Source organism: Eleginops maclovinus, chromosome 10, assembly GCF_036324505.1.
Source record: "Eleginops maclovinus isolate JMC-PN-2008 ecotype Puerto Natales chromosome 10, JC_Emac_rtc_rv5, whole genome shotgun sequence".
NCBI classification, from domain to species: Eukaryota; Metazoa; Chordata; class Actinopteri; order Perciformes; family Eleginopidae; genus Eleginops; species Eleginops maclovinus.
In genome coordinates, this window is record NC_086358.1 from 16,988,965 (window position 1) to 17,016,692 (window position 27,728).

At 39.6% G+C, this 27,728-nt stretch overlaps 3 protein-coding genes across 7 annotated transcripts in view; 1 reads left to right on the forward strand and 2 right to left on the reverse strand.

Annotated features, from left to right (window-relative positions):
• abca5 (ATP-binding cassette, sub-family A (ABC1), member 5) overlaps positions 1-5,957 on the reverse strand; it is a 28,528-nt gene extending 22,571 nt beyond the window's left edge. The window contains exons 1-6 of one of the 3 annotated variants that reach the window (XM_063893240.1): positions 4,945-5,957; positions 4,632-4,761; positions 3,743-3,912; positions 2,086-2,272; positions 1,803-1,976; positions 590-687 (exon numbers count right to left, since the gene is read on the reverse strand). In XM_063893240.1, the coding sequence (XP_063749310.1) occupies positions 590-687; positions 1,803-1,976; positions 2,086-2,272; positions 3,743-3,865 (582 nt within the window). In that variant the 5' untranslated portion in view covers positions 3,866-3,912; positions 4,632-4,761; positions 4,945-5,957. Of the gene's footprint in view, positions 1-589; positions 688-1,802; positions 1,977-2,085; positions 2,273-3,742; positions 3,913-4,631; positions 4,762-4,940 lie in introns of all 3 variants that reach the window. The other 2 variants (XM_063893241.1, XM_063893239.1) reach the window with 2 other exon arrangements.
• Positions 5,958-7,205: 1,248 nt separating this feature from the next.
• On the reverse strand, positions 7,206-13,592 carry asb3 (ankyrin repeat and SOCS box containing 3). Of its 2 annotated transcripts, none has more exons than XM_063893504.1 (10): positions 13,443-13,592; positions 12,072-12,279; positions 11,410-11,577; positions 10,908-11,020; positions 10,704-10,836; positions 9,637-9,814; positions 8,898-9,116; positions 8,513-8,815; positions 7,889-8,022; positions 7,206-7,786 (listed from the first exon to the last, which is right to left on the reverse strand). In XM_063893504.1, the coding sequence occupies exons 2-10, from the start codon at positions 12,271-12,273 to the stop codon at positions 7,551-7,553; spliced, it is 1,686 nt and encodes a 561-aa protein (XP_063749574.1). In that variant the 5' UTR covers positions 12,274-12,279; positions 13,443-13,592; the 3' UTR covers positions 7,206-7,550. The 2 variants fall into 2 exon arrangements, with proteins under 2 accessions (XP_063749574.1, XP_063749575.1); XM_063893505.1 differs by having other exon boundaries at positions 12,072-12,276; positions 13,443-13,514.
• Positions 13,504-26,446, forward strand: c10h10orf88 (chromosome 10 C10orf88 homolog). Of its 2 annotated transcripts, none has more exons than XM_063893506.1 (9): positions 13,504-13,723; positions 14,467-14,658; positions 14,805-15,002; positions 17,270-17,339; positions 17,528-17,719; positions 18,349-18,477; positions 18,664-18,778; positions 19,538-19,742; positions 25,387-26,446. In XM_063893506.1, the coding sequence occupies exons 2-9, from the start codon at positions 14,513-14,515 to the stop codon at positions 25,592-25,594; spliced, it is 1,263 nt and encodes a 420-aa protein (XP_063749576.1). In that variant the 5' UTR covers positions 13,504-13,723; positions 14,467-14,512; the 3' UTR covers positions 25,595-26,446. The 2 variants fall into 2 exon arrangements, with proteins under 2 accessions (XP_063749576.1, XP_063749577.1); XM_063893507.1 differs by having other exon boundaries at positions 13,518-13,741.
• Positions 26,447-27,728: the final 1,282 nt, after the last annotated feature.

Genomic DNA, 27,728 nt, shown 5'->3' on the forward strand with positions numbered 1-27,728 from the left:
GAACCTTAGAGGAATATAAACGTTACTGTATTGTGCAGCGTCGCGTCGGGCTCCCTGATCAGCCTGTCGGGTGTTCTTTTCCCCATAATGACGGCCTCGCTGCACACTATCCCGCTTATTACACGGCTAGATACTAAACAAACTAACGACTCGACTCCCAATATTAATTGAAATTATTTTATTGACTCAAAAATGATCGTATTTCTTGTGCCAATAAAAAGAAACTCTGATGTCCAGCGCTCCGTATTTTAACCTCTTTTCTTTTCTCTTTCTTGATCCTCCTTAGCAACGGTCATTACAGTCCTTGACAGCAGTCTGTGCTACTGGATTAACAACCTGTCACATGTTCTGAATTGACCAATCAGAATAGAGTATTCAACTAAACCGTGTAATAAAGCACTTTAACAAACCCTACTTGATCTACTGTTCCTTTGTCATCTGGGACAGGAACATAAAACCCTTAATGTATTTTCTCAAACATAACATTTCTTCTGATTCTCTAATAAATTAGCTTTATAACTGCACAAACTATACCATACACATATTTCTCTGTTTTGTATAAGTTAGTTCCCTCTCTGGCCTGACTCACCTGGATGATGGCTGCATCGATCAGAGACTGCAGGCGGATGAAGCCAGAGTACCAGTAATTAGCCGCTCTGCAGTTCACGGAGCTGGTAAAACAGTTCGCTAAAGAAAGACAAGTACAAAGACAAAAACATAAGGTGCATGCCAGATATGGATTTAGAAAAATATCCTATGCTTTGCTAGGAAATAGTCTTGCTGCATTTGTGTGATGCTCTTTACATTCCATCCAAGACAAATGGGCATGATATTGTCTTTCTATTTTGTGGTATTGTATTGAACAGGCATATATTTTAATTAGGGCTGTCAGTCGATTAAAATATTTAATCGCGATTAATCGCAAATTAATCGCACATTATTTATCTGTTCTAAATGTACCTTTAAAAGGATATTTTTCTAGTTTTTGTAGGTGGATAAATATGATTGCTTTATAATTATAAGTTATAATTATTATTAATTATAAATAATGTAATTATATTTATTCAAGACAGCAAACATCATGTTATTGCGACGAAGTTATGAATCTTTTTTACAGTGGCATCTCTCCAAGGCTCCCAAGAAGGTCGTTTTGACTCTAGCAGAGCCTCATCCTCCACAGTGTTCACTGACCTACAGTCTGTAGCCACGATTTAGCTATTATGTTGTCCTCTGTGGGGACTCTGAATCAGCGCTATGCTTGGTCAGCGAGTGATATTTTAAACTTGGCGTACTCCGGAGGAAACTTAATTCACTTTGCAGCACGTACATATTACTTCGGTCTTTTCGAGAAAACCACCCGAAAGGGGTTTATAGCTCAACTTTCCATTCAGAAGTGACTTTTCTTTCTGGAATTGTAGTGTGTTTCTGCCGTGATCCACAACGTTACCATGGTTTCCTGATATTTTCTTAAACTACGGAGCGGGCCGAGGGTCACAGAACGCACACGCGTTAACGCGTGATAAAAAAAATAGTTCCGTTAAAAGGAAGGTGCGTTAACGCCCTTAATAACGCGTTTAACTGACAGCCCTTATTTTAATATAAAGATCTTATCCTGAATAACTAACAGCTGATGTGGTTATTATTCCTTAGATATCAACGGATGGAGAAGCAACATCTCAAAAGAAGGCAGTGTTTAGTGGTACTTTTTATGGTCACAAAGGTAAAAACAAGAGGTCTGAAAACTTTCCAACAGAAATGTTATATTTGTAGATACAAATATAGAAAGCCAGTTTATACTTTACCAATAGATTCTGTGTAATCGCTGGGAAAAGGCAGCTGGTTGTATGGAAAGCGTAGCCTGTACGACGTGGCAGAGCTGTCCAGGAACACCACACCAACATAGCTGGAAGGCTCATACAGGCTGGCGTTCTCCAGGTCCTCCTCACTGGCAAACATCTCCAGATGATCCTGTATGTCTGAAGACACAAGAAGGAGTGACATAAACCAAGAATATTAGTTTTCATCCTCAGTACCTATCCCATTTGGTTCAACAGTTGTCGAGAACATCTCAGACATGGTTCTTACGCATCTCCTGGGCCACTTCTTCCATGATGTGGTTGGTGATGTTAGTGATCGGTGTGTAGCCCAAGCCCTTGAAGAAGTGGTCTTCGCGCTCCAGGGGCATGGTGCTGATGCTTCCATAATAAACGTGAGGATTCAGGGTGCTGATGAGTATCAGAAGACCCAACAGAAGTAGAGGTAGGATCAGTTCCTGCAGAAAAACACACATCAAAGGAGTGATTAGGAAACCCTGAAGTATTGATTTGGCTACTACCAGGGCCGGTTCTAGCCCATTGGCTGCCCTAGGCGATAGGGCAAGCTGACCAAAATCTCGAAATATGGGTTGGGGCATGTTCATTTAATTCAATGAGGGTTTTATATCCCATGCTTTAAAAAAAAAATGTTTTCGTTAATCAATGTTGTTAAAACAAAGATGTGTGCTTAAGGGCGCCACTAGGGGACGCCCCCCCGTCAATTTGGCGCCCTAGGCGGCCGCCTTGATGGCCTGTAGGAAGAACCGGCCCTGGCTACTACCCAAAGCTTGTGATCACTGGTGGCGGATAAAACATGTATCAACAAGTAGATAGAGTGGCTGTACAAATACTTCCTATTTCCTAGAGTTGCACTTTTAATATTGCCTGAGTCAAGGAGCTTCAATGGGGATATAAAACGTCTTGATAAATAACGAAGAGATAAAAATTCCAATCCATAAAACATGCTATAGCTTCACATTGAGCAACACAGTAAATTGAAACAATAAATTGAAAGCCACTGGCACGTCAAAAGATGATTACATAGCTTGTCAGGCTTTTACAGAGCTTTAACACAGAAATATTTTAAGGGTTAACACAACTCCACTAGGAAAACATCAATAAGGAGATTTGGTTCACATTGGATTTTCTGCGGACATTTTTACCCTCAAATGTTCTAGTGTTTTTTAAGTAAACAAGCTATCTTAATTGCAGTGCAGCTGCAAAAAAAGGAACTACAAACTACTGTACATGAAATAAAGCTCCAAGAGGTCCCAGAGTGCTACCTTTCCAAAGAAAAGTTGATACACAGACATTAAAAATGCATCAGGGTAACTTTAGGCCAAATGAAAAATGCATGCTGTAACAAACAACACATTGGAAGGGAAAAGAGGGACAGGTCATCTATTATATTTTATTAAAAAATATACATTGTGTTTAATTTAAGAGGAACTTTACCAAGGGACAGGGTTTGGATGTACTTTTCTTGTGTTGTTCTGACTGGTGCAGCCACAAGTGTGACACAAGGATGACATTTAAAATGCGTATCTACTGTAACTAAGGGTTCCCTGGAACAACCACAGAGAGAGCTACAGACATATGGAAACTGACAGTGTGCTAGCCTTGAAAAAAGCTGTGTGGAATGTAAGGTATTGCCACAATACCATACATTCCTACCTAAACATGTTGTTCTTCCCTTCTTTTACTGCTTTACTTACTTCTTTCTCCTTTTTATTACTGCACAAGCTGTTATGCAGACATAGTTCCTTTGTCACCTATTTTGCACAATGTGCATCATTGCACCATGGCCCAAACTAAATATTGACTTTGCTGCATGACACATTGTTGGATATGAAAACAAATGTGAAGGACAGCAACAACACAGCAGAACCAGCTTTCACCCTGAACAGATTCATATGAAAACTAAGCACCTGGAGACTTTGTTGCTTGGTCCTCCATTTGATGAGGAGATTCTTGTAGAGAAGACTTCTGGTTTGGTGCCAAACCCCAGCATCTCTTCTATATATGGGCTGCATACTTCCAGCATGCCTCATCTGGATGATGTACGGACGAGAAGTCGTCTCTCTAATGCTAGCCTCAGCTGCAAGTAAAAGAAAAGAAAAGAAAAGACACTTCCTGTCACATGAGCCGTATTTATAAAACAAGCTTTATTATAACACATAACAATACTGAAAAACACCTTACTGGTTTCGCATATTAAGCGTCATTTCCTGCATTATTATTGAACATCGGTTAAAAATGTAAATAGTGTTTATCCATCAAACAGCAACTTAATGTGTCACATGAATTTGTATTATGGATTCCAGTGAAGTGCATTTAGTGCTCTGAAAAATAATTTAATGACATTTTATAGACAAACCATTATTTGTTGATGAGAAAATATCGTTTCAGAATTAACAAGCAGTACTGTTATTGTGGCATTTATAAATGATACACAATTCATAAATAACTATTAAATGATGAGGTGCAAGGAAGACACATACAAAGATAAACAAACATTCAATACATCTTTTAGAGCACTAATGTGTGCATTATGCCTTTACTTTTGCACATTGATTCGCATGCATGCCTAACAAAGAAACTGGACGATCTGATAGAATGAGCTTTTAAAACGACATCAACTATTTTGCTTTTCCTTCATCTCAGTGAGTCACACACAGGTTTAGAGCAGCTAACACTGGGCTGATGCTGACAACTGGCAGGGACCAGTGTTAGACGTAATGACAATGACAACTGCAATATCACCGTGTAAAGTGGGTTTTTTCTGCAAAGCGTACCGGACAATGACACCTAGCGTACCTGTCAGATGAGCTTTCAGTTAGCAGACGTTAGCCTCTGAACCAACGCTACCCTGCTGTGTGGTTTGTTGGCAAGGCTGAAATGTCAGCATGAGGGGCGCACAGTATTCTCCCCTTTGTTCCAATGATGACTGGAAATTAGAAAACGTGTCTGTGAGCAAAATGAACAGCTAGAAATGACACGTTTGTTTGGCACCAGCTGGCGCTGAATGCAGTGAAGCAAAGGAATCAAGCTAGCACGCTACAGCAGCCCAGCCGATAACCAGAAAAAAATACAGTAGTACTGATAAAAAGCAAACATTTCACATACTCACGTATGAAATACATTAAGGCATATCTTTCCTCGACGTGCGGATCAACAGCCTTACATTACAGATGATAATACATGTCAAGCAGACCCCCTGAATGAGCGCTCTTGTTTTTACTTAGGTACTTCCTTCTGTCAAAATACAGAGCAGTGACGCGGACCAATCAAATCTGTCTAGGTGCTAATGACAAAGGTTTGCGCCAATCAGAAATGAAAAAGATGGCTTTTATTGTCATATCAAAAACAGAGCATATCAACATGTAAAGTTTCCTTAATAAAAGTAAAAAGCAGAGCTTTTTTTGATTTATGAACTAATATAATCAATATACAAACCACTTATGCTAATGGCCCACATATGGAAGCACATTTCTGCAAGCAAAATCAAATTGCCATCTTGATATACTGAGTTAGAATCTGAATTTAATGAGTTGGGATCTCATAAATGATAAAATAAGTCATTTAATTGAGGCAGTCATTCATTATTTTAACACACTAAGTCATTATCTTTTTATGTACTAGGTCATGGATACCCAACTTGCTCTACATTTGGATGACCAAAATAACAAGAGGCCCGGGGCCTACTTAAGCTCACTGAGTCCACTCTGATGCTTTGGTAATGCAAACGTATACCTCATATACAGTGGGGCAAAAAAGTATTTAGTCAGCCACCAATTGTGCAAGTTCTCCCATTTAAAAAGATGAGAGAGGCCTGTCATTTTTATCATAGGTATACCTCAACTATGAGAGACAGAATGAGAAAAGAAAATCCAGGAAATCACATTGTAAGATTTTTAATTAATTAATTGGTAAATTCCTCGGTACAATAAGTATTTGGTCACCTACAAACAAGCAAGATTTCTGGCTCTCTCAGACCTGTAACTTCTTCTTTAAGAGGCTCCTCTGTCCTCCACTCGTTACCTGTATTAATGGCACCTTTTTGAACTCGTTATCAGTATAAAAGACACCTGTCCACAACCTCAAACAGTCATACTCCAAACTCCACTATGGCCAAGACCAAAGAGCTGTCAAAGGAGACCAGAGACAAAATTGTAGACCTGCACCAGGCTGGGAAAACTGAATCTGCAATAGGTAAGCAGCTTGGTGTGAAGAAATCAACTGTGGGAGCAATTATAGAAAATGGAAGACATACAAGACCACTGCTAATCTCCCTCGATCTGGGGCTCCACGCAAGATCTCACCCCGTGGGGTCAAAATGATCACAAGAACGGTGAGCAAAAATCCCAGAACCACACGGGGGGACCTAGTGAATGACCTGCAGAGAGCTGGGACCAAAGTAACAGAGGCTACCGTCAGTAACACACTACGCCGCCAGGGACTTAAATCCTGCAGTTCCAGACGTGTCCCCCTGCTTAAGCCAGTACATGTCAAGGCCCGTCTGAAGTTTGCTAGAGGGCATTTGGATGATCCAGAAGAGGATTGGGAGAATGTCATATGGTCAGATGAAACCAAAATAGAACTTTTTGGTAAAAACTCAACTCGTCGTGTTTGGAGGAGAAAGAATGCAGAGTTGTATCCGAAGAACACCATACCTACTGTGAAGCATGGGGGTGGAAACATCATGCTTTGGGGCTGTTTTTCTGCAAAGGGACCAGGACGACTGATCCGTGTAAAGGAAAGAATGAATGGGGCCATGTATCGTGAGATTTTGAGTGAAAACCTCCTTCCATCAGCAAGGGCACTGAAGATGAAGCGTGGCTGGGTCTTTCAGCATGACAATGATCCCAAACACACCGCCAGGGCAACGAAGGAGTGGCTTCATAAGAAGCATTTCAAGGTCCTGGAGTGGCCTAGCCAGTCTCCAGATCTCAACCCCATAGAAAATCTTTGGAGGGAGTTGAAAGTCCGTGTTGCCCAGCGACAGCCCCAAAACATCACTGCTTTAGAGGAGATCTGCATGGTGGAATGGGCCAAAATACCAGCAACAGTGTGTGAAAACCTTGTGAAGACTTACAGAAAACCTTTGACCTCTGTCATTGCCAACAAAGGGTATATAACAAAGTATTGAGATGAACTTTTGTTATTGACCAAATACTTATTTTCCACAATAATTTGAAAATAAATTCATTAAAAATCCTACAATGTGATTTCCTGGATTTTTCTTTCTCATTTTGTCTCATAGTTGAGGTATACCTATGATAAAAATTACAGGCCTCTCTCTCATCTTTTTAAATGGGAGAACTTGCACAATTGGTGGCTGACTAAATACTTTTTTGCCCCACTGTACATTAAGAGTACAAAAGCAAATCCTATTGTGAATACATTTATTTTATTTGTGCCATTGAAAATGGTTGGTGACCACCTGACAGGAAAGTGTCTCATATTTTATACAGCATACACACAGGATATACATATATTCATGACATTGGTAGAAACAAGCTTCATGACTGAATAAAAAAAACAAACTATAATAGCATATGCTATGATTGAAAAGTCATCTTTAAGTGCTTGTCTTGTAAAAACATACATTGTGGGTTTCCCACAATGAGATGTAACAAGCTTCAGAGTATGCAGATATGAAACTGTCAAGCAGTATATAAAAAAAAGATGGTTTCAGTCAACTTGAAGCAACATACTGGGTGAGACAGGATGGGGTTACAGAACATGTCTGTGTTGGTGTGAAATCCTGTGTTCATATATAAAATCTGAAAGTGGAGATGATTGCGGTGAGTGTGTGTAGGAAGGTTCAGAGATGTCTCTGAATTGGAGGAAGTCATTAAGTGGGGTTGGCACAGGGAGCCGCTGCACTACATCCATTCCCATCAGTAAGTCTGGTCCCAGCATTAACCTGACCTGCAGTCGACACATGTGGGACAGGCAGGGAACGGAGTCTGGAAGGAAGGGAGGAGAAAAGAAAAAGTGATAACCTGAAGTTGACTACAGTTTAGTAAATGCAAACCTGTGTAATAATAGTAAGTGTAATTTTGTCCTACCAAAATGAGGACATGGTTCCCAGGTCTTCTCTGCTCGCCTTCGAACCAGAATATGTTTTAAAAGGGAAGATAGAGTGGACCAGTTCACAAACTCTAGCAGGTAATTCAACACGGCACTGTCTGCCTCCTCCAACCTAGAGAGCAAAGAAAGACATTTATCAACCATCTAATACTTTACTAAGGAGTGAAATTGCTTGTTTAATAAATACAATTAAAGGGCATTATTTCCAACATAATATCCTACTTTTAACTGGTCTTAGTTTGGGCCTTCATAGTGTTTATTTGTCTGATAGTAAACAGATTTTTATCTTTCACGCTCAACTTGTATATATTTTACTTTTTAGTTCTGTTTTATTTTCTATTTGAGATGTTTATATATTTTATGTTTGTTTATTTTCTACTCTTTTTATTTTTCAAATGAGTGCATGCCTTGTTTTAACATGCTGCTGGGGGAAAAAAATCTAAATTTGGGATCAATAAAGTATATCTTATCTTATGTATTTCCTACTGAACACAAAAGGGCAGATTTATTTTAATACTTTCTTTTAACTAACCAAAAAAAAACCTTGTGCAATAGCGCAGCCTTTGCAATGACTATAATATCCTATATTGCAGAGCCCTTACATGTTGGGCTGAAGCAGCAAAGAAGGTTCCAGTCCTGCCTTCAGTAGCAAAGGAAGCCAGCAGGCAGCAAAGTGTACTTGGTTTAGTGCCACACAGAGCAGGTCCCTCACTTCCGGCAGCTTTAACACAGTTTTCCCAGGATGAAGCGGTACAGAGCAGCTCCTGGGCGAAGTATCCTGCCGAGGGATCCATCTGTGCTTGAGGATCAGTTGCAGCAGGTCTGTTTTGTCCGTGGCCAAGGCATAAATCCAGTCCTCCTCACTCCAACTTACTCCTGCAGCTATCAGCAATCCCACTAATTCACTAAAAGAGATTCTTATCAAAATCACGTACAGATAAATGTATTTTATTTTGTTACTGAAGTCAAATCAGCTTTTTAACATACCTCTTTGGTTCGTTGGACGTGCGACACAAGGTCATGGAGAGTGGTGAGCGGATGTCCAGGATGTCAGTGCAGTCCTGGGCATCTGGGCTGTAACCTTCTCTCAAGAGCATCTCTAGACTCTCGCTCTGATCGTATTGGAGGGCTACGTACAGTGGACTCACCATGCCTTCACCTCGGTCACACACTCGATCTGTGGCAGCTATCAGGCTCTTGAGGATGCTGCATGGACAAGAATTGCAGAGGTTTAGGGAAAACCGTCTGGGAACGTTTGCATTCAGCAACAACAAAGAAGCGTAAAATGTGTAAAAAGTTAAACACTCGATAAATCATTTTCTGCCACTAGGGGTCTTTCACTGAAAACAATAACAAAAAAAGTGTTATTGGGTCCTAGGAGTTTCCAAAACACTATTTCCCATAGGAAATCTTTATATCTCCGTCAGTGTTTAGCTACAGAAAACATTTATTCAGTTTGTTTCTCTGATTACTTTTGATGATTTGTCATTTTAACTCCTAAGCTGTGTTCGTCGTAACTTAGAATACAAAGTGATGAATCTTCTGGCTCCTCACGCATTGAAAAAATCACATTATATCTAGGACCAACAGGGAATCACTCTCTATAATGCTATATGTGTTTAGCGACCACAATGAGATATAGCTTCTTTATAAAAAGTCCCACTCTAAGAAGTTAAGAAGCCGATGCCGACAGTTCGTCATGGAAAGACAAGTTATGAGTAAGTACCCAATGTGTCCAAACTCAGTGGCGGCATGAATGGGAAGCTGGGGCCATTCTCGACTGCAGACTATGTTGGGATCGGCCCCGTGGTCCAACAGGAAATCCACACACCCCTGGTGGCCCTCCTGAGAGGCAATCATCAGTGGCGTGGCCAGGTCAGCTGCCTGGGTGTTCACATTGGCACCTAAACCGAAACAATTGATTATGTATATTACTCAATTACTGGATTTCTGGTGGCATTGAGTGAAAACAGATTCAGAGAGTAGCTGGGACACAGGAAGAGACCGTGTTTGCACATACAGTATTATTGGTGTTTTGCCACTGTGTGACTTGTGCGTTTCTTTTTAGTTTTGTTGTTGTAACGCCTTGTATGCTTTGGCAATTTTACATTTAAGATGTGGTCATGCCAATAAATCTCTTTTGATTGAATTTGACTGTATTGGGCTCAGGCTCAGGAGGTGGAGCGACGGAGATAAAGCTGTCATCCATCAAGTTGAAGGTTGGTACTTGGAACACCAGAACATGGGACCAATAACGAAACCTTGAATTGCTCTCGATTGCATAGAAAAATGCAGTGAATTGATCACCTGCAATTTATTTATCTATATATTATATTCCATTTAGATGTATATAGACTCTTCTGGCACTATTTCAATTTTTATTTAGTTATTTCTTTCACTATTTTTATTGGTTTTATTCATTTTAAGTCCTATATACTGTATATTCATGTTGCATTGTTGGAGGAGCCTGGGACTTGAATTGAATACAGTATTCTTTTTACAAAAAATATTTTAACTTCTCAAATGCCAATGTTGTCCTCTTTGACAGTAAATTAAACAAAACATGACATGTTGAGATGTCATCTTGGAATTGGGGCACCTATAGACATTTTTATCACAACGTAAAATTGTATAAGCCAATCAACTAATCAATCATTTAAAATTGGCAACAAAATAAATAATCATATGTTAAAGCCCTTTCTCTGACTTAAATTAAATGACAACAACCAAAGGTATACTTAGAGCTATGAAAAGAATAAGTGCATGCATAAAGAAATAAAAACAGCTATTTACCGGCATTAACAAGGATTTCCAGACATTCCTGCCGTCCATACTGCGCCGAAACAAAGAGAGGGGAGATCTTGTGGTCATCCAGGGCCTCCAGGTTGCTCATATTGACCAGAACGCGCACAATATCACTGTGACCCTTAGGAGGGAAAAAAAAGAGTAACATTTGCCTAATAGAGTTGTATGTGTGTTTGTGACTCCCATTGTTACCTTATAAACAGCCTGATGAAGGCAGGTCCAGCAGGACGCCGTGTGTGTTCTGTTCACCTCTGCACCTCTGCTGACCAGCAGCTCTACAACCTCTGTGTGCCCGCAATCTACAGCTGTCCGAATAGAGATATTTAAGTTTGCAGACAGAATTAAATAGAATCAGATTTACAGCAGTATAGATAGAGACGAAAAAAATAAAAGTATCTGAGTATTGGATAAAAAGACATGCACATAGTATTTAAAATGAAATAAAATAACAATTAACAGAAGTGCCCATTTAGGGAAAATAAGTAAGCAGTATTTATAAACTAAAATAAGTGTAAAATGATATACTGTGTGGTAGCAGGTTGATTGCAGTGGTAAATTAAAATAAAACTATATATTGACATAATAACTTAGAGATTCCAGAAATTGCCTCCAGTAGTAATAATTTTCTATTAGCATAGCATCATATCAAATGTAACTTTGAAGAGGAAATGTATTTGGTCAGTGGTCCAAGTACCTGCATACAAAGGACAGGACAGGTCGTTTGTGAGCTGGTTGATGTTGGAGTGTGCTTTCAGGAGGAGTCGGACCACTGCCAGGTGTCCACGCTGTGCTGCCAGGTAACATGCAGATTCCCCCTCATGGGTCAAAGAGTTCACATAGGCACTGGTGCCATGAGACGAGCCTGCAATTCACAGAGAGGAAATTTCAGTTTAACTCTTAAGTGAATTTGTTAAAACCTGGGCTGAACCGGTTTATGGAGTGATTGGACAATTTATTTCGATTTACTATTGCACTACATTATACAAGGTATTACGAGTGGTAAACCTGTTCCTTTTTCTTGGTGTCTTTTTATTCAAATATTGTTTTTTATTATTTATGTCTTTCTTATTTTAACAGGTACCATGAAAACACAATTTCCCTCCTCGATGTCAAGGTGACATTTAAGTATCTAACCCCAATTGTGTAGCTTATTTCAGGTGTGGGCATTTGCTGTTTTCCCTGTTTATATAATAATTTGGGTTTTGACCTGGTGGTCCAATTTCGTGCCAAATTGGTTTCTCCATTGATTGATTAGTTGAGTCATTAATCAATAAAAAAAAAAATCCAAGCATTCTCTGCTACCAGCTTCTAAAATGTGAGAACTATAACCCTCAATGAAACAATAACCCTCCTTACCACCCCCAGCAGACAGAATGTCCTGCACACACTCCTTGCTGCCAGCAGCTGCCGCCTCGTGTAGAGCATTCCAACCTCGGTTGTCTCTGCAGTCCACACTGAAACCTCTCTTTATCAGCCTCCTCACCCGCTTCCTACACCCTAAGCGAGCTGCAGCAGCAACACTGGACACTGTGTCTCCATAACACTCTGTGAAGTCCATCCCCTGCTTCAAAAAGAGATAGATGGGAAATGATTTTGTTGCAGGAGCAAAGTGTACAGGCATTCAAATCTTTCAATGTGGAAGAAAGTATAAACATAATGAGCTTGGCTACTTTAAAATTAGCAGAGGGCAATTCAAAATGCAGTGGTGGAATGTAACAAGGTACATTCATTGAAGTACTGTAGTTAAGTACAAATTGAAGGTACTTGTATTTTACCTCAGTATTTTCATCTTTTGAAACTCTTTACTTATACTCCACTACTGCTAAACACTGTGCTCGTTCATTTCATTTTCTGATACCAGTTATTCTTCCACTTCTATCCAGTGAAAACAATGCAACAGGTTGATTTTGAGTGTTTGTGATGAAGGATGAAATGTTCTTGCATGTGTTGAGAAATCATAATACTTCTGTCGCTAATTAAGCCTTTGGGTCAGCTTATAAAACGGATCTGGTACACATATTGTTATCCTATTGAATATGATGCATTACTGTAGATTGAAATACACTACCAAAAGTATAAAAAGGAGTTCAAATAAGCTCAACCTTAAATATTCACACGAGTAATGCATCCAAATATATCATAAACAATTGAAAAACTCTAGCAGGGAACATTTTACTGCAATGACTGCTTTAACATTAAGAAACTTAAGTAAATCTTGCTGATAATAATTAAATATTTCTACTTAAATATGGTATCGTTTCTTGTAATTTATTTGCATTTATTTGCCAATCTTGCGACATTCTCTTACATTATTTTATCTTTATTCTGTTGTGTCTTTCAATATTTGTATTGGTTTTATTTGTTTTATGTTCTATATTCATGTTGCATTGTTGGAGGAGCCTGGGACTTTTTCATTATTATTATTATTATTATTATTATTATATATTTCATTCATTTCACACATACTTCTGACACTACAAAAATATATGTATATAAGTTAGCTTAGGGTCATATAACCAAAAGGGTACAACTTTAGCCTTCAAGCTACCATCGTTGACGATCATGACCATAACATTAGTTAGCTTACGTTTTAACACAACAAAACCTGCTGGTCCCCATTCACTGCATGTACATAAACAAATCATAAGCTTGAACACAATTTTACATACCATTTTAAATAAACTCACACAGTAATTTGTTATGAAAGGAAAAAAGGTTATTATTTACCAAAACAGTATCCTGGATGTAACGTTTGACATCTCACGAGTCGCTGCTTAATGACGTCACGCCATAACATCCGGTCGCTTGTTTTCGGCAGGTCTGTAGTTCGATCCATCGATGCCTTGGATTTATGTTAGCTTAGCTAGAATTTACACATTGGCTGCTTTATCAACTCTTACACCCAACTCACTGCAACCGTAGTCATTTGTAATACTTCCTAAGAAATGTGGAGGCTGACATTCAGGAAAAGAAGCTAAACAACGGTTTCAGCTGGAGATTATTCTAAGGTAATGTCAGCAATAAAGGTAAGGTAGCTAGATTTAAGCAAGCTATACTGTTTATTATCAGTGACTGTGTTGTAGCAAACACTTGATCTTCATCTCAATATCATGTATGAATCATAGGCTGAATGTTAATGTCATTTACGATTAAAAAAAACTAATCAGCTCATAGCTTTGCTTTAAATCCTTAACAGTACACATATCAGGGAAAGAGCAACATGAAAAAGAAAACTGTACTTATGATACTGTTATAATGTTAGGGATTTAAGAAAATACATTTAAAAAACAAAGATTAAAGCTTTAAAGTCTAATGCTTTAACATTACTAAATGTAAAGATGTTGTATGGCTTACTTGTTGTTTAATAATGTTTAAGAAAAAAATAATATATTTAATAATATTCTTTTCATATTTGTCATTGCACATTAATAGGGTTTTGTTTAGTTTTTCAGTGTAAGTGGACAAGTGTGTATCGCAATCATGTGCTAAACATGTAATATAGAAGAGAGAAGCCTGTTCTGATTTTCTTGAAGCAATATGTCCCACAGTTTAGTGCATGTAAAAAGAAAACAATTTCACAGTTGGCTGCTTTTATGGGACACATACTGAATATTTAACAGGACCTCCTAAGTCTCCAAACTACTAAGCTACTTTCCCCCTAAAGTGTCTCCAAACTCATCTTCTAACCTGTTTTCCTAACTTGTTCTGATTCCGTATGGTTTCCTAAGTTGTTTCCTGTTTTGTGTCCCAGCTTGTCTCTCCCAATAGGTTACGGTCCCTGAGGCCTCGGCAGCATCATGGTGGACATTGCTGTGAAAAGCGGAGCTGCCTGGGTCTGTGCTCAGGGACATCACTTGGCTGATATCCTGCTTCCTGTTCCTCTCGGTAACAAAGACGATCATGAAGAGGAACTCCGTCAGTCAGAGGGTGACAAGACAAACTGGTAAGAAGCTTTAAAGGTCTATGAATTGTATGTGGAAGATGTGTCTGTAACGTTGGCAAACAAATCTACTGCTCTAAGAAAAGAGATGTAGATGAGTAATAAGTGCATTATTATCAGCCCCTTTAACAAGTATCTTCCCCTCACAGTGGGGCCCCAGTGTTGTTGGAGCAGACAGAGGAAGGGTCTCCTTGTGTCCTGATGCTCAACTGCGGCCCCTGCTCTCCTTCTGCCATCTGCCGCATACTGGTCATCAGCGAGGCTCGAACCATGGAGGTGTATGACCAGACGGGAGAATACTGCGGCACAGTACGCGGGGAACGGGAGGACAGCGTCCAGCCAGACAGGTATTTCACCACTGGGATTGCATGTTTTACAGTTCACTATAAAAAAAATCCCTATCAATCAACTAAATCAACTAAAAGGGTAAGGTAGTGCCTTTTCTAATTTTGTTTGGGTTCGGGGTGTTTTTTGTGGCCACCCTATACAGTGGGGCAAAAAAGTATTTAGTCAGCCACCAATTGTGCAAGTTCTCCCATTTAAAAAGATGAGAGAGGCCTGTCATTTTTATCATAGGTATACCTCAACTATGAGAGACAGAATGAGAAAAAAAAATCCAGAAAATCACATTGTAGGATTTTTAAAGAATTAATTTTCAAATTATTGTGGAAAATAAGTATTTGGTCAATAACAAAAGTTCATCTCAATACTTTGTTATATACCCTTTGTTGGCAATGACAGAGGTCAAACGTTTTCTGTAAGTCTTCACAAGGTTTTCACACACTGTTGCTGGTATTTTGGCCCATTCCTCCATGCAGATCCCCTCTAAAGCAGTGATGTTTTGGGGCTGTCGCTGGGCAACACGGACTTTCAACTACCTCCAAAGATTTTCTATGGGGTTGAGATCTGGAGACTGGCTAGGCCACTCCAGGACCTTGAAATGCTTCTTACGAAGCCACTCCTTCGTTGCCCTGGCGGTGTGTTTGGGATCATTGTCATGCTGAAAGACCCAGCCACGCTTCATCTTCAGTGCCCTTGCTGATGGAAGGAGGTTTTCACTCAAAATCTCACGATACATGGCCCCATTCATTCTTTCCTATACACGGATCAGTCGTCCTGGTCCCTTTGCAGAAAAACAGCCCCAAAGCATGATGTTTCCACCCCCATGCTTCACAGTACGACGAGTTGAGTTTTTACCAAAAAGTTCTATTTTGGTTTCATCTGACCATATGACATTCTCCCAATCCTCTTCTGGATCATCCAAATGCCCTCTAGCAAACTTCAGACGGGCCTGGACATGTACTGGCTTAAGCAGGGGGACACGTCTTGAACTGCAGGATTTAAGTCCCTGGCGGCGTAGTGTGTTACTGATGGTAGCCTCTGTTACTTTGGTCCCAGCTCTCTGCAGGTCATTCACTAGGTCCCCCCGTGTGGTTCTGGGATTTTTGCTCACCGTTCTTGTGATCATTTTGACCCCACGGGGTGAGATCTTGTGTGGAGCCCCAGATCGAGGGAGATTAGCAGTGGTCTTGTATGTCTTCCATTTTCTAATAATTACTCCCACAGTTGATTTCTTCACACCAAGCTGCTTACCTATTGCAGATTCAGTTTTCCCAGCCTGGTGCAGGTCTACAATTTTGTCTCAGGTCTCCTTTGACAGCTCTTTGGTCTTGGCCATAGTGGAGTTTGGAGTATGAGTGTTTGAGGTTGTGGACAGGTGTCTTTTATACTGATAACGAGTTCAAAAAGGTGCCATTAATACAGGTAACGAGTGGAGGACAGAGGAGCCTCTTAAAGAAGAAGTTACAGGTCTGTGAGAGCCAGAAATCTTGCTTGTTTGTAGGTGACCAAATACTTATTTTACCGAGGAATTTACCAATTAATTCTTTAAAAATCCTACAATGTGATTTCCTGGATTTTTTTTTCTCATTTTGTCTCTCATAGTTGAGTTATACCTATGATAAAAATTACAGGCCTCTCTCATCTTTTTAAATGGGAGAACTTGCACAATTGGTGGCTGACTAAATACTTTTTTGCCCCACTGTATAGAAATGTAGCCATCAAGTAACAGATTGAAAGCACCCATCAGAGAGGAATCTCCGAAAATGGCACAGCAGAGAAATAATGCAAATGCGTTGAGGTGAAGTGCAAAGTAGTCAAAACTTGTTAAGAAAACAAGGGTGAATCTGGGCTTGGTTTTCACTTGCTGTCCAGAAAACATACCCCTAGTTTAGCTGGGTAGGTGTGGTCAACTTTGAATGTTGTGTTTACAAACTGCAACCAACAAATCCTACTCATTGTGCCTTTAGGTTGGAGCTGATTATACAGCTTTCTGGGAAATATTTGTCATATGAGGCCCAAAAATGCATATATAGCTGACACATCACAGCATGTTAAGTCAACAATGATGGGAGAGACGCTGTGCGGGAAAATGAAGTTTATTTGAATCAGTGACCTTTACTCTTATATCATCTCCTTTCTCTGTTTTAACAAAAAATAATGCAGTCCATATTTATAAATGAATTATTCATTTTTAAACCTGTTCTGATTTATTTTAAATGTGATGAATGTCTAATGGGATGTTTAAAAAGTGTCTGTTTTGTCTCGCCTACAGGTCAGACAGAGGGCCTTTCTACAAGACACAGCTGGTCCTCGAGCATCCGTCCTCATCCTGTGAATTTAAGGTTAGCCACAATTTGACAGGCGTTTTATGTCCATTTTGATGCCTTTGCATCTTCTTATTTTAACATATTCAGTAAAAACTAAAGCAAAAGACAATCTTTAAAATGCCTTTGAAAACCTACTTTCATCTACAAGTGTGATGAGTTTCATGTAATCATCTGGTTCTGTCTCCCTCTGGTTTATTTCCCAGCTGCTCTCCCTAGGCGGTAGAAGCAGTGTTTTAGTGTGTCGGGTCGTCGTGGGCCTCCAGAGCCTAGAGCCCTGCGCGTCACGGGGCCCCGGCATCGACATGCAGCAGGTGCAGTGTCTGGTCGAGGAGATGGGAACGAGCCTCTCTCCAGGAGCCCAGAACCTCATGGAGATGGTGCACTTCCAGCAGAAGGTGAGTTTAAAGGAGCAATGAGTTATCTTATACCTCCAACGACCTCTTCAGGCAGGGAGGGGGAATTACAAAAACACTGAGTAACGGTCTGTGCTGAGGGATTCCGGGGGCTGCTCCAAATAAATCTAATATTTTAAGCTTTATTTGCAACGTTGTTATACATATCCACACTTGCAGATAAATATTAGGCAGTTCTACCATCAGAAGTATTTTATATTTTTAGAATTATATACCAGTGGTGTCTGTATTGGATGGTTTCAGACAAGTGTGATCCAAAAATGTGTATAGCTCCAGTGCATTGTCAAGCGCTTTGCTTTCCATAAATGACAAAACATAATTTTTAATGAAGTTGGCAATTGTAGCTTTAAAGGAAGTTGATTTAATAAAAATAACTAATTTATTCTGATGAAATTCTTTATTTAAATTTAGGATTTTTAAAATTGTTTATGAAGGGTAACAAAGTCATGAAAAAAGTACGACAGACATTTAAAGCTTCTTTCGAAAACCTACAATTGGTAAACAAAAAAACTCTTGCTTGTACTGCTAATTGTTTAGTTTGTGCCATAATGATGAAGTTAATTCAAAGGTTTCAGTTATTTTCACCTCACCAGGTTTGTGTCTCTCTGTAGAACCAGACCAGCTCTCTGGGCGGCTTCCTGCCTCTCCTGATGGGTGGTGGAGTTTTCTCTGCCCTGTGTCAAGGAGCAACCATCTCCGCAACGCCCCCCGGCAACCATCCCAACCCTGCGGACTCCAGGGTATCAGTATTATCTAGGCAGCTGTTTGCAACCCACTCATTATTATAGCTGAACACCAACATAATATACCTTTTTTATTTCCTGCACACACAAATCCTTTCTTTAGCAGGACCCCTCACTACTTGACACTGTTTGCAGACCCTGGTGGTCAGGTAGTTTCAGAGGGTCTTGTTTCTGTGTCACTAGCCTCCAGTCGGCTCCATCAGGCCTGCAGGTGAAGCTCCACCGGCTCAGAACGGAGCGATGTCAGACGGACCCGCCACCCTCTCCCCAGACCTGCATGCCCTCACCCAGAATATCAGTAAGGAGACATTATTTCTTTCAGGTCTAACTCATTTGTGGTGCGTGTGTCAACATTTCTGACTTAAATGCGAACCTTAGTCTCAAGAACCTGACGATTTGTGATTTGACTTACTAACACCAATAATTAACATAATTGGAATGAAAAGGCTGTATAAACACAGTACAGGCCTGGAAAGAGTTTGGAGAGGCAAAAAAACTGCCTCTGCCCCGTCATCCACTTTTCTGCCTCATTGAGGATGTTTGATTCAAGTAACAGATGATAAGAAAATGGTATGTCCCATTTATCCTGCACAAAATAATGTTGATTCAAGATAGTATTCCTTTAATATATAAAATATGCTTGAAAACTCAAAATGCAAAAAAGGCCCTTAAAAATACAAAGAAATGCTAACTTGTTTAAATAGTTTCATTTGTATTGACATCTTTTTATACTTAAAATCAAACTATCCTAAATTAGGTAATAATGAATCTTATCCCTTTCATAAATAAAGTATAAAATGCCACAACGAGTGGGACTGTAGTTTGTTACTTGTGATTATTACTGGTTTTTCAAGACATTTAGGTGGAAATTATCAGCATTTCTCTATTTTCAATTGTATTGATATTCAGCTTAATTCACTTATTGTGAAGCTTTTTCTAATAATGATCTGCAATAGCATCCCATATCCCCGATCATATATCCTAAAACAATGTTCTCTGCTTCAGTTTGGTAATCCTTAGCCACTAACCAGTGTGCGATGTGGTCATCTATCTGCAGTGAGCAGCGGGGGCCGAGGCCCGGTGAGCCACAGCCAGCTGGCAGAGATAATGTCACACTTAATGAAAGGGCAGGAGCACGGTGAGAGCCCCGGCCCCGAGCTTCGGCCATTACTCCAGGGTCTCTGTGGTCAGGTGACCAAGCTGAGGCTAGATGACGCTGCAGCGCTGGCAGAGAAGGAGAAGAGGATGAGAAATGGCTCATGGTGAGTGCAGCTCAGTGAGTTCCTCCTGTCAAAACGTGGAATTACAACTTTATTCCGGTCTAATTAGTCAATGAAGTGATTTCAATGCTTTTATTCTTTTTTGTTGCTGCTTAAACACTCAAATTTTCCCACAGGGATTAATAAAGGTACATCTTATCTTTTATATCTGTATATCATCTGAACCGAACATTCTTGCAGCCGCAAAATGAGATTGCTTGTGGTTTCCAAAGACACCAAGCATTGCATTCGACAGGTGTTTACGAAAATGTGAAACCTTCTGACAAACACCAAGATTATAGGCCTTTAGTTTGTACTAAAAAAAAAGGTCTACTTAAAACTTTCATGTGACTGCATATCGGTGATTAAATAGAAGAAAAGGTTCGCTTTTTGGATCAGTGTTAAAATTTGAAGCCATCTTGTTCACATTGTTGAGGAAGAGAGGGGGAGTTGTCAGTGCAGAGACGAGGCTGATACAGAGACAATAGAGTTCATTTACAAGCACGGTTACACAGAGTAGAGCAGCACGTGGGTTCAGAGCGAACGGCAGCTGACTCCACATCGAGAAGAGGACAGCAGCTCAGTGGTACGTTTCATTAAACATCATTGGAGGCTAAAATATTAAAAGATTTTAATACTAGAAACGATTGTTCTTCTAAGATGATAACAGTTATAGCTCTAATGAAATGTTAAAGAATTGTTTCTGAAATTGTTTTCTCCTTGAACCTGCCATATTTGATCTTCTTGTCAGGCTTGTGATTAACAAAAAATGCTTGTTGGTCAAAAGGGAGCGATAATTACAAATTAAATACCACGGAATGAGATTCTAGCATCGCAATGGTCACAAAGAAAACAAAATGCATATATTAATAATATTGATACAGAGCACCTTTAAAATGGGTTGTCAAGGGATTTACCAATTATCTGAAGAAACAATAGAATAAATAAAAACAGGCACCATAAAACATGTCACTGATTCTTGGGAATTTGGATAAAACAGGTTTTAATTTTGAAAGTAAAAAGTTTGTGAAATTACAAAATCTGAAGTTATATCATTATAGGCCAAGGTCTTGGCTGTTCAGCAATGTACCGGTGCAACCTCCTCATTTTGTATTTTTTTCATAAAATAGGTTTTTCCAGTCATTACTTTGTTTTTGTAAACACCGTCAGACACAATAAAAAGTGATTTATTTTTTATTTGTATTTAGTCTAATATGTATTTAGAGCTTTTAAATCATTATCTGGCATTCTAAGTACACATATATGCTGTTAAATGTTGAATATTCACTTTTGCTCATTTTTTATACTGTTTCGCGTGTGCTCTTTTAAAAGATCTTACATCATACAACGTTAACTTTTAGCTTAAACAGACAAGTAATGTTTTTTTACTTAAAAAACACATTTTTGTATGAAAAGAGACTATTACTTTAATAACTCAACAGCACTGAAGAAACAGATTACACGCATATTCATTTAAAACAAATAAAACTCCCTCTGACGGTGGTGACACTAATCTGACGGTGGTGACAGTGTCCTCATTACAACATACAATTCCAAAATGTATACCACTTAAGTCAATGCCTTGCTTAACAACTTTATTTAACAATTTGGTACAACAAATAACAATTGTGAGAAATGTGATAAACATTTCATTAAGGAACTTAAGGTACAATTAAGCAATATCATTAATAAAAGTACCCCACCCCCATATCATCAAATATCATCATAGTTAAAAAATAAAGTGATTACAATTCATCACTGACATCATCTTAAACTGTCATCTAGTGCCCCCTACTCATAAAATAATACATAATATTCTTCTGTAAACTGTATATTGGACGTGAAGAACAGATAACAAATAACAATTGTGAACACTGTGGCAAACATTCAATAAGAAACATATAGGTTCAATGACGCAATAAGCTATCATTGACATAAAGTCAAAGTTGAGTGTAATTACCAGACATGTGGACTCGAGTCACATGACTTGGACTCGAGTCAGACTCGAGTCATGATTTTAATGACTTCAGACTTGACTTGATCAAATTCGGCATGACTTACGACTCGACTTGGACTTGAATACTATTAACTCGAGACTTGACTCGGACTTTGCCTCTTTTACTTGTAATGACTTGACATGCCTAGAGTCAAAAGCTAAATTTCCTGATCATGGACATCCTTCCCTGCAATGCGAACCTGCGAAGCCCCAAAGACCGCAAAGTGAGAGAGCCGGCAGGCAAGTGCGAGCAATGCAATCATGTGGTGGATTTTGGCCTTTTTGGATTGGATCAGGGACCTAACCAGCGTGATTGGATAATCCCCGGGTTTCCCCTCATTAATATTCACGATTTCCCCGGATTTCATCTACGGAAAAGATGCAATTGTGCCACGGAAGGGAAGCCTAGTCGAGAGCTGTCCGTCTGGTCTGCGTCTCTCTCAGTTGCAATTGGCAGGTTTAAGATCCAGATTAGGTTCATGGTTGTGAATTATCTATGTAAATCGACTCTATAGATAACACGTTCATTCTACATGTTGAATGATGATAGCGTAATACAAATATAGGCTATACATACAATGACAAAACTGCCGTGGGCGATATGTTATCCGTATCCTTTGTTAAAATTAATGTTCAATAGCTCTATGCCAATGGGAACAACAGAACGTGCGCATTACATATGGACCAATGCGACACGTTCATTACGGCCGTGGACCGATAAACACTCAGTACCGTACGCACACCAACCGGCATTTGCGTGTTTAACACCTTGTTTAACACCGTGTTTAACACTGGCGTTACCGCCGCTTAACTTAAATAATGAAGAACTGCTTTTAATTACGACTTGGCCGAGATCTTAACGTGCTGTTCATGCGTTTCCCATGAATAGCCTACTACTATAACTCGGAGCGGAGCAGGATATAATGCGCATGTGCGACGTTGCTAGGCAACGTGTACAAAGGCTGGGGGGGTGGGGGGGGATACCCCCCAGACCCCCCAGACCCCCCCTACAACGGTTTAGTTTGTCACCTTTTTCAGCCCTTCTGAGTTTGCAGGTATGTACACAAATAACTAAGATTAGGGAGGTGTACTCTGTCTCTCTCTCTGTCTGTCTGTCTCTCAAGCGCCTACCCCCAGCACCTTTCATTGTGTGTAGTCATGCTGCTTAATTGTTATGCATATTAAACATTGTTTTATTGAAATATTAGGTTTCTTTGTGATTTAAGCAAAATGTTGACCTACTGTAACTGGCATCCACTGAAGCATCAATGCCAGTTACATGCATCCACACAGTCCATGCCTCACTAGTCAAGGCGCTTTACCAACTTTAGGATGACAGTGGTGCCTTCCGTGCTCATACATTTCTAACCCACCATTCACACACAATACTTTGAAGGTCTTTGGGCGCATGCGTATATACAGATATATAAAATATATGCATAGTTTAATCTGTATGTATAAAAAAATACTGAAGATTAGGTTCATATGTTGAAATTGTGTGATCGTTAGTCTGATAATGGCATTATTAAGTGAAGAGTACATGATGACTTGTTCAGGACTCGAAGAAGCTTGGGACTTGGACTTGGACTCGACTTGGCTTTGGTGTTACTTGGACTTGGACTCGACTTGCCCTTCTCTGTCTTTACTTGGGACTTGACTTGGACTTGACTGCTGAGACTTGGGACTTACTTGGGACTTGCCAAACAGTGACTTGGTCCCACCTCTGGTAATTACTATAAAAGCTGCATTTCATCTAAAGCGGGAGTGACATATTGAACACTTTGACTTAAGAGTTTAAGGTTTGACGGTTACCACTGACATATATTACTTTTTACTGACCCCAGTGAAAATTCAGCCTCCTATAAGGTATAGTCAGAGTAGTCTTACCAATACCAGATGACAAATTCAAGTGTGGAAATATATTGTTTTAACATATATTTGGTTAAATGTTGTCATGCTATTTTCATTTGGCTTTAGTCATTGGAGATGCATAGCCTACAAGGGATATTGTAGGTGTACTATGTGCTATGTAGGTAGGTAGTAGGTGCACTATGTGCATCCCCCATGACGTAAGCCAAATGAACATAATAGTGAATTTAGAAAGAGAGAAGGCACACCTCATCCCCTAGGATTGGGCGATAGGCCGATGGTATATATATATATATATGGTTCATCAATGGTGGTAGTAGCATGCAGTGTATTGTTATTGTGGTAAAAAAATATACTTTAGCCTCCCTTGAGGACAATTTGGAGGTTTTTGTCACCACCGTCAGACAGTATGTCACCACCGTCAGACAGAAAACCTGACGGTGGTGATGTCTGACGGTGGTGACAAAAACCTACTCTTTTACATGACATGCATGAGTTGTTCACATTAGCCATCTTGTTTCCCCTCGTTTGCTAGCTACCCCAGACCTCGTCTTAAAAAGTATACATTTATGTCATAATCTAATCTAATATTTTCTATACAAAAGAGACGGTGTTGACATGTTATGGTTGTGACAGTAGCAGTCAGATAAAAAATGTACAAGTTTTAGAGAAAATAGCAAACTTACAGGAGCTTGAGTGATCTTGAAGCATACAGTAAAGCTGAAGGTTTGAAAAGGGGGTCCTCAGGAATGTAGTTGCCCTTGTAGTTGGCTGATTTTATTGCCTTTTATAAATATCTGACGGTGGTGACGAATATGTGGGACGCATTTTGAGCAACCACAAAATAATGGTAAATATGATTCAAAATTCACTGTTTGTAGTTTTTAATACATATTACAATGTACTCTTTCATTTGGTAAGAATATTATTCTATTAAATTATTACTTTTTGTTTTTTTAATCAAGTTGAAATGATTATCTCCTATCCGAGGACAACTGATTTTGTAGGCAATGGGCCACTATATAATCATTAAATTAATAAAAAATAAAACTAAAACTATGAAAGAACCTTACATCTGTGCAAAAGACCCTCTGATTATAACCTTGATTCTTTTTATTCATGAAAATGTTATTCATTTCCAACAGAATTAGCACTTTTCTTAGTGGGACATGTTTTTGGCAAAGTTTCAAGAATCAGTGATGTATGTTAACATGGATTAGATGTAGTGCATTTGTTTTATTCTATTTTGACATTCAAAACTTTAATCATTGAAAATGTAGGTTTTTTTCACTAAGTTTGAGTTATATTCCATATCTTTATGGTTATTAAAGAGTGCATGCCTCACTTTCAGGTTCATATTTGTATTTTGTTCCCACCTGTGACATGTCTCCACGCTTTAATGTTCAAAAAGCTCTTTATGTTTCTCATACTGCCTGTGCTGCAGCACCTCTTTTCACCCTCTGTCTGAAACCAGAGCCCAGTCTGCTGTGATTGGTTAGCTGGCCGGCTCTGTTGTGATTGGTCAACCGCTTAAAGATGTCCCGCCCCTTAGCCTATCATATTCAATGTGTTGCAGTGCTAGCTGATGTAAGCATGAGTGTTGCCTTTAGGGGGAGTGTGTGGGAGAGAAACTCCCTCTGGAGGGAACTTTGGGATATTAGCCTTTGCAGACCATTTACATGCACCCAAACCTATATAACACACTACAGGAAGGGGAAAACCCCAAAAGCATAATAGGGCCTCTTTAACCAAGTGTTCCCTTTCTGTCCCTCCACTCTGAAGGGAGTTGGACTCGGCCATGGAGCGTCGTTTGGAGGACATGGAGAGGAGGCTGAAGGAGCATGTGGACCGGCGCCTGGACGCTCTGGAGCAGAAGCTGGAGAAGGCCCTGCTGGTCGCCCTCGGCCAGGGAGTCATGAGCAGCTCAGCGGGAGGGGGAGCCTCCCCAGGACTGTCGGAGCAGACTGCCCAGACATCGGCCTCCCAATGACCTCCACACTTCTAAAAGACTAACAAGATATATAACCTGGAAGCATTTCTGTCCGAGAGGCAGTGCAGGACGCAGACACAACAGTTTTTAAAAAGGGCTGACATGAAATAACCCAATAATCTGCTGTCACTTAAGATGCTGTGTCCAGCCTCTGTAGCGGTTAGTTTATCTCTAATCTCTGGGGAAACTAAAAACTAAATGTGACACTAGTGGACAGCCACAGTGAAATACCTGGATGTAGGACTGTCGAAAGAGAACCAAAAATGTGTAACCGCAGAAATCCCATGACTAGATCACACAACAAACATGTCCTGTGGCTGCAATGCATTATGGGAAAGATTGGAGTACATCACCCCAAAAAAAAAAACGAGCAAGTTTTTGAAACCATTAAACAAGAAATGAAGTAAAACGGATCGTGACCAACATGTGATCTTATCCATGTTGTTGGCAGGTTTTAGAATGATAATCATGTTCACGAAACCCCAGCAGAACATTTATTTATTCACATTAAAATATGCTCCAATGTGTCCTCACAGGATACGTGATCTACACGATCCTCGACTATAAAACCTTTATTCTCATCACCAACATGTACTGTAACAGCCTACTGGGAAGCGTTCTGGTCAGGCCTTAAATGTCAGGTTCAGTACGGTTTGGTTTGGAACACATATACTCCTGTAAGAGGAGTGTGTTGAACTGATATAAATGTGTTTTATTATGATGCTGTAATGTCCGAAATAATGTACATGTCTAACAGTTTGGTGCCAATGCTTACTAAAGGACTGTTGGAGCTGTGATGTTAAAGGTTTTAATTAATGTGCTGAAGTAGCAATAAAAATATATTTATGCAGATGCAGTCATTATTTTCTTGGGTTGATTGATATCTCTGTTAATCATTGGCGGTTCTGCCCAAATGTACTAGGAAAGGTCTTGCTGGAGACAGTTATTTTATGAGAGGGGCACATTTACTGCAGGACAAAGAAGACAAAGACAGTACTCAAGATTTCAGCTCTTAGTGAAGTTATAGCGCACAAAACTCCATTTAGTCACATGATTTGTCAATGACTTTGTTACAATTGTAGTTTAGATACTTATTTTTGGTTACTTTGGCCCACGTTACAGCACAGTCTTGTCTACACTGTCACACTATCACAAATACACTTTCACAGATTCCTCTTCTGGAGGGGGGGTCACAGAAGCTCAGTGTTACATTGGCACTGGCCCCCTTTTGGTCACGCCATAGAATGGCCAGTGCTGTCAATGGTAAAGCACTCTGAAACCAACATGCTTGTGCAACCGAAATGCATAACATCCTACATAGACAGATAAAAGACAAGAAAGTTAGATGATTTTTGTTGAGCAAGGCACTTATTTGGAAAAGATCAGTTAGAAAGCTGAAGGTGAGCAGAACAGTAAGAAGATCAGGAATGTGAATAAATGGCGAAAAGAAAAACACACAAACCGGAAATCCATGGCGGTTCTAGGGGGGCCAAACAGGGGCCAGTGCCTCTATGACAGGGAGGTTTTACCCCCCCCTGTGGCCCCCCTCCAAAAGAGTAAATCTATGACAATGCAAAAGTAACTGTGCTGTCACCTGGGCCAAAGTAAGCTACTGAAACAAATACACAACAAAGCACAAATAAGATTAAGATCAAATAAAAACTGAGTTTGGCTGCATAAATAATATTTGCATTATCCCAAAGTTATGTTATTGTTCTGTTTCTTGGGCCAAAGATGAAATAAAAATTGTATCGAGGTCATTGACAAAAACTCTGTTACTTAATCAAACACTAATAATGGTATTTTATGTATTTATATACGATATAATTTTAAACTAAAACTTAACATCTCCCCCTCTAATTAAAGGATTGGCCCCATCACGGCCCCCCAGTATAATTAATCTAAAACTGCCACTGATGGCAAACAAAAAGCAGAACATTTTAGCATAGTTTGGTTTCTTTGTGCTCAACATATGACTCAAAAGAGTTGACAATGTTAAAAAAATGATGCTTTGTGTTGGCAGCGGTAATAACAGGAAAATGTAGCTCAAGAGTTTCCAGAAGGGTGAAGGCAACTTAGCCAATGTTTCCCGACAGGCCATCCAGTAACGCTGACTCACAAATTGGTCCAAAAT